General features: G+C 35.2%; 1 protein-coding gene across 1 annotated transcript; it reads right to left on the bottom strand.

Moving 5' to 3' along the window:
- Window positions 1-1,516: 1,516 nt before the first annotated feature.
- On the bottom strand, window positions 1,517-6,318 carry LOC110114913 (monocopper oxidase-like protein SKU5). The gene is made up of 9 exons (XM_020847957.2): window positions 6,041-6,318; window positions 5,690-5,799; window positions 5,301-5,571; window positions 5,057-5,195; window positions 4,188-4,554; window positions 3,530-3,895; window positions 3,359-3,437; window positions 2,191-2,390; window positions 1,517-1,813 (listed from the first exon to the last, which is right to left on the bottom strand). The coding sequence occupies exons 1-9, from the start codon at window positions 6,188-6,190 to the stop codon at window positions 1,708-1,710; spliced, it is 1,788 nt and encodes a 595-aa protein (XP_020703616.1). The 5' UTR covers window positions 6,191-6,318; the 3' UTR covers window positions 1,517-1,707.
- Window positions 6,319-9,266: the final 2,948 nt, after the last annotated feature.

The following is a 9,266-nucleotide window of genomic DNA, read 5'->3' as shown; positions in this document are numbered from 1 at the left end:
CAGCTTCCATACCTTACGCATGGCAGAAAGCAAAGATTCGTAGTAGGGGCGTCTACCTATGGAGTATCCAATCAGCGACAGTCCCCATTCATCTTTGGCAGCTTTAACTTGAGGTTCATTGAAGTCCAAGGGGTCATCTGGAGCAGTCGAAGAAGAGAGCTGGAAAGTGTTCCCTGGGCGAGGGGCCGCCACGATGTTGCTGTAGCTAAGGGCAGGACCCGAAGGAAGCAAAGAAACCTTGGAGGCAAGAGGAGGAAACTCCTCAGGAGAAGAAGAGAAGTTGGCCATAGCTCCTCCGACAAAGCCGGAAGAGGGGAGAGGAAGGAAGTGAACCAACGGCTCCGACGACTAGGAAAAGAACGAAACCCTAGCAGAGCAGCCTTTACTGTACTTTGATCAACAGAGTGAACTCTCTAATATGAGTAAGTTAGTTAGTGCTATATATGAGTACTTATTAAAAAATAATGTAGTAAGTTAGTTAGTTAATATTAGATTTTAATTAACTTACGCTAACTCTACTGTTATGTAATTTGATCATTTGAGATAATTAAGTTAAATAATGTACACGATATTATCTATATAATAAATTTTTAAATCAATTTATTTTAATTTCATTTGATAATTTAGAAACAACTACACCGCCAAAATTATTTCACTTTTATTATGAAAGCTATGAAAATAAGCAATGCCTTCAACACTTGATCTAGATTTTTAATAAGCAATGCTAAAATATTTTTTAAAAATATTAAAATTTCAAAGTTGCCCAATTGGACTTACATATCAAAGTCACTCGGGCAACTATGACTAATTTCAAAAACTTTTTTGATAACAAATTAACTAATTAAATCTCTAAAGATGTTTACTTTAAAATTTTGTCATTAGCAAGAGTCATTAATGATTTAGGGATTCTTCATTTTTAAAGTATTTTGTTTGATAAATATTATTTATTATTAAGTTTATTTCGACTTTTTTAAAGATAATTGTGTACCGAATTACATATTTACATGTATTCCTTTTCAAATTTTGAATTAACAGACTTTTGTCCTTATCATTTCTTAGCGTTAATTTTGATTTGATTCCTCTTTGTCTCTATCTCTCTCCCCCCACAATCTGTAATGTTATCATATAGATTAAAAGCCTTTTTTTATTTTTTACCATTAAAATAAATTTAATTCTTCTTCTTCCATGTTCCTAAATCCACAGGACAGCATGAACGAATCCTTCATGGCTATTTAGAACAAATTAGACGATCAAACAACTTAAAAATCAAATTATTTCAATTTTGTGGGAATTTTAAGATGTTTGAGATGATTGCAGTGTAGCTGCTGTCAAGAAAACAAAACATGGAATTTGATTATTGTCATGAATGTTATAAGCATTCCACCTAAAAATATCAAAGGTAAGCCTCTTGTTTTTTTTTTTTTTTTTTTTTTTGCAGCTTTAGTTCTGAAAAACATCTTATAAAAAGAAAAAAAAATCTAAAAATAGCATCAAAAAAATTATGACAAAAAAAAAAGGACACTTCATAAATAATAAGAAAACAAACGGCACAAACACTGGAAAACCTAAAAAACATGTGGCCAACACAACGCCTGGAATCCTTACCACTCCACACACCTAGCTGATAAGTTATCCTTCACAAAACCCAATTAAGAACAAAATTATAATAATAATAAGCTAGCTCAAGTTAATCTGAAGTCTCGAATGTTAAAACAACAAAGGCAATGCAGCTAATAAGAGCGTCACCACTGGCCTTCCTCCTGTAATGGTTGTCGATAACGACTCCAAGGCCTCCGCATGCGGTTTCTGCTGCCTGAAAGCTTCACACCGTCAGTCTAAACCCTTTATATTAATGATTTAGGATCTGTTTCAGGAGAAATTATTAGATCCAAACTATATATAACACCATCTACGTCCAAAGAATAAGAAATTATTATGTGCGGAATCCAGATAGGAAAAATCATTCGGACTATTAGTATATACACAGTGTATACAAAAAATTGATACATACTGTATGTACACTCACACGTCCAAACAGTCTTTTCATCTAGATTCCGCACAAAATAATCTCCTTGAGAACACGAGCAAATAGCTATATGTACTCACCCTGTGCTCCATTTTTTCCAAGAGATGATTATAATAATCTCAAATAAATCATAAAAAACCAAATTGGCTATAATGAATGATTACTTTTGCATGTCCTCAAGGAGTCCACAATAAAGAGCATTATCAGGTACAGGCAGTTCGGTTTTGTTGGTGCTTTCAGGGTTGACAACTTTAATGTAGGTCTCCTGCCCTAAGTACCACGAATCAAGATTTTCTGAGCGCAAATTCCAGGTACCAACATTATCAAGTGAAACCAGGACAGCAGTCCAAGCTCCCGGATAAACCTGAAAGAAACAGCTAACAAGAATATATTACAAAATTTTATGTCTTATATATTTGAATAGTCACTCATTAGCTTTATCATAAAATCTACACTATAGCTCACTTAAATTTTGTGCGTTAATTTCTCTGTTTAGTCTGATTATGTATTTTATATTTATCTTCAGAGTTAATATAATATGTCACACGTATTAGATTTTAGGATTTAGGGTTTATGTAATACCTGAACTAGGCTTTAAGCCCAATGCTGAATCACACGAGCAACACAAATCGAACCACCCAACTCTACGCCCTCTTCATGCAAACCCCAACTTTTAAAATTTAAATTTTAAGATGCTGCTAGTAGACACCAAGATATTTATTGTCTATTTAACGATTAATCTTGATAAAAAATTTTCATACTTCACCAAAAAAAAAGTAATTAATCATAGGTATTTGCACCTATAATAAATCTAAAATCATATTATAAAGTTCTTGCAAAAATGAGGACGAAATATCAAGATATTATCTTATCTCAAATTCAATCTGCTTTATGAAAAATTGATCTGAAATACTGTAAAACTTTCCCAAAATGAGGAGAAACTAAGGAAAAAAAATTTGAAGTCAACAACAAGTCATGGGTGAGGGTTGCCATTAATAGCAATGAGAAATATAAATGTTGAAGGCTATTATCCTAGCATGATTCTAATAATTAAATATGCACGATAAACAATATGACTTTGGCAAGAAGATAAACTAGTGGACTATATATCATGAGTGGCTATATTTATTAGGGGCAAAAAATCAAAGATGAAAAGCAGCAAAAAGGCCTTGCCATACATTGTTGGACATTTCTACAATCAAGATAAATGTATATGAGAAGCAAAGTAAAAAGTTAATATAGCAATGCATACGTTAAAGATTAACATAGAACTTTAAGATGCTGCTAAAGAAATTGATTTACTTGAAGTTAACTAAAGCATAAATTATTCACCTGAATTGTGCTGCGAGCAACACCATCCCATTTATTATATGTGCCTCTACTATTCTCAGCCCACTCCCCATAATCCATCCTACAGATTTCAAAATCATTTATTTGACGTCACTACAAAGATTGTGCCAAAAAGTACACGCTATGTAAGCTAACATACAAAAGTGTCCATACCCAACAACAAAGAAGGCATATCCATCCAGATGATAACTCTGAACTCTCGACTCGTTATTTTGAAATACGATCTCCATGAAACCCCTGTATGTACCGTTAATTACAGAAGTTGCAATTTTTGGTGGTCCTGGAAATGCTTTGGTAGGGAAATTAAGCTTGTAGATTCCCTTCTTGTCATACTGGTCAGCAAGCCTCAACGGCGTCTCAGGAGGTGAATAAGAAATCCCATTGAGTGTTGCCCGAAGTTTTCCATTAATAAGCATAGGTGACTTGTTTTTTATAACATACATTTGAGTGACATTGATGGAACCATACCTAAAAGAACCTTGGGGATTGGGACGGGCACCACTAGCAGTCACATTCCACCTGAAAATGTTTATAGAACGCTCTAACAAACGATCTCAAATATATGAAATTAACATACATGAGTAATGCTAATGAATTATCATTCGCACGGAAACTCCTATTAAATTGTATCTATATAAATCATTCTCTAAAGAAAAAATTTGCGTTGGAATGAAGCAGAACATATGATAATAGCTAAGCAGCATTAAGTTTCTAACAAATAAGCAAACAACCAATGAAGAATGACTATAGTTGTTACAAAATAACCAACCTAAACTTCTTACAATCAAACCAGTACAAGGATGTGGCAAACCTGATTGATCTTGCCTGATTCATGGAGTATGTTTTGTCAAATACATCATTGGGAGGGTCTGGAAGAGGACCAGATGCTTTGCCCTTGGAATTCGAATAATGAAGGATTCCAACCCCTATAACTCTATCCCATTTTGATCCATTTACAAACCTAGCACTTGCTACAATGTAGTAGTCAGTGCTTGCATTCTGATCCATAGTAATCAGGAAAGAGTAGGACTGCCCAACAAATATATCTAGGTTGGTATAATTCTGCTGAACTGTGTACGATCCTTCTGTCTCAGTAAGAAGCAAGTTGTGGGATTGAATTCTAAAGTTCAAACAAGTAAAGATTCCAACATTGTGGACACGAAACCGATAAGTTTTCCCTGTAGCAGTTAAAATAATCATCAGAATAACATGATATGAAGATTTACCATAATAAAGACCGATATACTAACAGACAGAGCTAAGCTGATAAAAATTTAACTAGGATTCTTCTTTGATCATTCCTAATTTGTTTGATGATTTCTGAGAACTAATTCCAAAAAAAACCATTCACTTGAACAAGAATAATATAATAATAAATAATTCAAAGAACTAATCATGATTGAAAAGCTCCCAATCTTTTTTCATACGACAAATAATCTAAGAAAGAGTTTCATTTCTTAAAAAGACCCCAAGAAACCAATTTAGCATTTAAAACAAGACAGGCTTTAATCAAAGCTAAACTCCTAAATTGAACTTTCACTGATGGATGCAAACAGCAAAAGAAGAAAATGAGTGCAGCATAACTGGTCAAAGCCAGACTCTGATCAGATATTCAGTTCTCCAAGAGTATCTTCCGCTATCAAACTAACAAAGAGGAGATTCCTCAGAAAAGGCTATCACCTGGATGAACATCGATGGTCTCGTAATCGATTCCAACCGGAACAAGTGTTTTGTTGTACCTATAAGGACCTTTTCCATTAATGAGGACGCCATCCGGTATCCCCAGAGCTTTCCCTTGATCAAGTTCCTCCCTCAAGTCCTACAAAACCAAGTAAACACACCAACTCCGCATAAATCAAATCATCTACACCTTTATTTTTTCTCATAGTTCTTCCAACTAAGCAATGTTGCAATTGAAAGTCACCTTGTGGTTCTTACTGAACCAGTCACCCACAAAGAGACTGATGTCGCCATATGGCGTGTCAAAAGGCACCGAGATAATCGGCCTGTTGTTGACTGTGAATCCTCCATACCCTCCCGCTGCACGCTGGAAGAGGATTGAGGGGAAATAGAAGAAACTCCCAATTTGGTCTTTGACCTGGAACTGGTAAGTCCAATTCCATCCAGCTGGGATCGGGCAGTTGGTACCGCGAACTCCATCTTGCCAGCTATTTTTCCTATGTTGCACACCATCCCTAACAAGCCAACCCAATTTCTTTACCACATCAACTGAAATTAAACTTTATTCGTCTAATTTGAAGCAGTAGCACAGCAACTGCAAAAACATTAGAACCAATGACTGAAAATCCCTACCAAGTAATGAGAAGCGGCTCGTCAAGGCTATTAAGCACGTTGATCGCCACGTTCCAGTTGGTCGTCACATTGACGACGGGTCCAGGAAACTTTCCATTGATCGAAATCACCTGCCGTTAGTGACAAGACGGCGTGAATGAAACAAAACGAAGAAAAGAAGAAACCAAGAAGGGAAAAAAAATTACTCCGAGAGACAGTGAAAGTGAAATGCCGTCGCTCCAAAAGCGGAAAAGAGCGAAAAGACATAACGGCGAGAAAGTAAAGCCCATCCATATTCACACATTTCCGGAAAATACGAAAAGAAAGATAGCAGATCTAAAGTAGTAGCAGGCTGGCAGCCGAGGCGCACACCTGCTGCTCAACCCCGAGCGGCGCGGTTTTCATGTACGCCACGTTCCAGTCGAAGTAAGCGTACGGATCGCCGGACAAGCAGAGCCCCACAAGTGTCGCCGCCAATGTGAATGCCAATGCAGCTGCCGGAGCCACCCGCCGCCTCGCCATCCTCCCTCCTGGGAACTCCGGTAGTGGAGTTACAGAATGGCCCGGATCTCACTTCACCTGCTCCCTACGGCAGCTTTTTTCCTTCTCTCTCGCGGTCTCCGGCGCCTTTACAGTTCAAACCATTAACCCCGAAGACCATTTGACTGCTCGCGCTGTCTCGAGAAAGCTGGAAAGCCCTTTTTTTTTTTTTTTTGTTTTTGGAAAATTTGAAACACATTTCGGTCTGTAATATTTCTGTTTGTGAATTCCTTTTAATAAATTTTAAAATTGAAACTTTACGAGAAAAGGGCTTCTTCATCTATATATCTCACTAAAAATTAGCTAATTATATTTCTAACATAAAATTCATTTTTGGCTTACCTAATATTCTAATATTTAAATAAAAATAAATACCACTCGTCATTTGCTCATTAAATAATAAATATAGAAACATAAGAAAATTGTTTATTTTTTATGATGGTGGAATAATCTCGACAAAGTCACCATTTTAATTATAAATTTACAAACTTTGAATTATATTTAATAATAAAAGTTATTTATGAAAAGTTTTTTTTTATTTTGAGATTTAATATTTATGTCAAGATTTGATAACAAAATTATAATATCAATAAAATCAGATAAAACAGAATTCAATTTTGCAAAATTTAAAGAAGTAATTTTTTTTTTGTTGTTGCATTCAACTTTTACATTTGATATTGAACTTCCTTATGATATCAAGTCTTTTTTTTTGTTATTTCATATAAATAAGGAGGATTTATATACACACCACTCAAGATAATGAGATCTATATATTTAGCATCTAATGTATAATATTTACATAATATAACATGTTGTTAATGAAGTTTGTTGCATCCTGGAAAATTCGCGGCAAAAGAGAGATATAGAATTTAGCTTCCTAGCTTTGTATGAATATTCAACACACAAATAGTTAAGATAGAGAGGTGTAGTATTCATAAAAGATACCATAATTTTTATATGGAAACCATGTAAAAGGGGGAATTACAAATGATGTCTTTTCTTAGAGGAAGACATTAGCTCAATGTAGCAAATTTATATTATATAGAACACATTGCATAGTTGGAGAATAACACCCTAGTTATTCTCAAAAGAATGTTGTTCTGTTTGTTTGGTTGGCAAATTCATAATCGTTTGATGATAGTCAAAGGGATCATAGTTGGTAGATAATAGAAGTTGGAAGGACCACAATCGGGCAACAGTGGTCAGATGGATTGTAGTTGGTGAGCGACATTTCAAGGCGATGGTGGTCGGAAGGACCATAAATAGACGACAGTGGTTAAAAGGATTGAAATTTGTCGATGATGGTAGTCTGAAGGATCGCAGTCAGACGATGGTGGTCGGAAGGATTGTAGTAGTCGGGTGATGGTGGTCAAAAGTAACATGGTTGGGCGACGGTGCTCGGAAGGGTCGTAGTCGGACGACGGTGGTCAGGACCTTAATCGGGCAATGGTGGTCAAAAAGACCTTAATTAGGTGACAGTTATCAAAAGGACTATTAATGGTTGCCATATGGAGGTTCAATAATTGGTGGCCTGGTGATGCCAGGGTGTAGCATCAGAATTCTCTATGCCCAAGAGCCTTTTCTTTTCTTCCTTCTCCTTCCCCACGTAAAGAATGAGGGTCTATTAATAAATTTTTTGGAGTGCCATGTCCCGTAAATAAGGAGAATATCAAGGGCAAGTTGGGAGTATTCAATTAGACAACTTATAGTGATCCATTGATCATAGAGCATTTATCAAGAGATTAAATGCCTTAGGGATGTCAGAATCGAGAGATATTATGCTCGTTGGATTCGTCTTGTCGAGCCGCTCGATTTGACTACAAGCATGTCACAATTGAATATCATTTGATCTTCAAATTAATTCTCTAAAGCTTCCAAATAGGCTTTTATAATTTGATTTGGACACATGTGGGATTGGATTGGATCAAATTTGATGTCGTTATGTTAAATTTCACTATAAGCTTATTGAAATCAGAGTTCTAATGGTCATGATTTTAATTTTTAAAATTTAGGACTCATATTTGCATTGAGATTCGCACTTGATTGTGATAATTTTTTATGATATATCAAAAAATCGTTATGAATCTTGTCGAATATGAGGAAAGTGGCCATGGGATCTTGCCTAGAAAGATGCATGAAACATAACTCCTACGAACTGAACCCTCACTGTTAAATGTATTGATGAGGCCAGTGATGATGTGGTGCGTGAAGGAAAAGTCTTTGTGAGAGCTCATTAGCAAAGGCATTAAGCCATTAATGGGATATATCGCGACTTGTAAAGCACAAAAAGAGTTCACGAGATGTGTGGATTTCACTGCCTTTTGTTGTTGATGATGGAAATGTAACGGAGAGAATAAAGAATGTGTTATTATTTAATATTATTTTATTTTTTGTTTAGGGTTTATTGTGTAAATAGTAAAATTAAATAAATGCTTAAGGAAAAAAAATTTTTTTTTTCCCAAGCTCGACAAAGTGAAAAGATGCACTTATTGAATCGATACCACGCTTTGCCAGCGAATGCGGCTGCAAGGGGAAGGTGATTGCCAAAGCCGGGGCCACACAAATACTTCATTGAAATAGCAAACTTTTGCTTGCAAGCAATCGGACAATGGCACTCAAGCACTTGCATGCATGTGCACACTTTACTTGTTTAATTAAACAGAATGTGGGGCCACACAAATACTAAACAGGACTTCAATATGCATCATCTTTGACTGATATCCATTTTTTCTATAAAAATAATAATAATAAGAACCAATGAACTCCTACTTACTTCTTTATAATAATTAAATTAATTCAAATAAAACTTAAAATTTCATCTAAACAACTTATTAATTTATATCCATTTGATCATACTCGTTTATTATTTAACACATAATTTGTCAAATATTTGATAAAATACTCATCCCGATGACCCGATTAAGAAACTAGATGTATTAACATAACACAATGAAGAAAAAAAGATTCATGTAGCCGACCACATGTTGTAAGATAAAGGCTTGATGTTGTTATTATTGTAGTTGTTGTTGATAAAATACTCATGACTTAATTACTTATA

Source organism: Dendrobium catenatum, unplaced genomic scaffold, assembly GCF_001605985.2.
Source record: "Dendrobium catenatum unplaced genomic scaffold, ASM160598v2 fragScaff_scaffold_133, whole genome shotgun sequence".
Taxonomy (NCBI): domain Eukaryota; kingdom Viridiplantae; phylum Streptophyta; class Magnoliopsida; order Asparagales; family Orchidaceae; genus Dendrobium; species Dendrobium catenatum.
Note: the sequence above shows the minus strand (reverse complement) of the source record. Positions and strands in the feature narration are given on the sequence as shown.

Excerpts from the sequence above, each read along its gene's own strand:
- LOC110114913 (XM_020847957.2), bottom strand. The coding sequence starts at position 6,190 with ATGGCGAGGCGGCGGGTGGCTCCGGCAGCTGCATTGGCATTCACATTG. Across the intron at positions 4,555-5,056 it reads GACCATCGATGTTCATCCAG|GGAAAACTTATCGGTTTCGT; the intron begins GTGATAGCCTTT and ends TAACTGCTACAG. Across the intron at positions 3,438-3,529 it reads TATGCCTTCTTTGTTGTTGG|GATGGATTATGGGGAGTGGG; the intron begins GTATGGACACTT and ends TGAAATCTGTAG.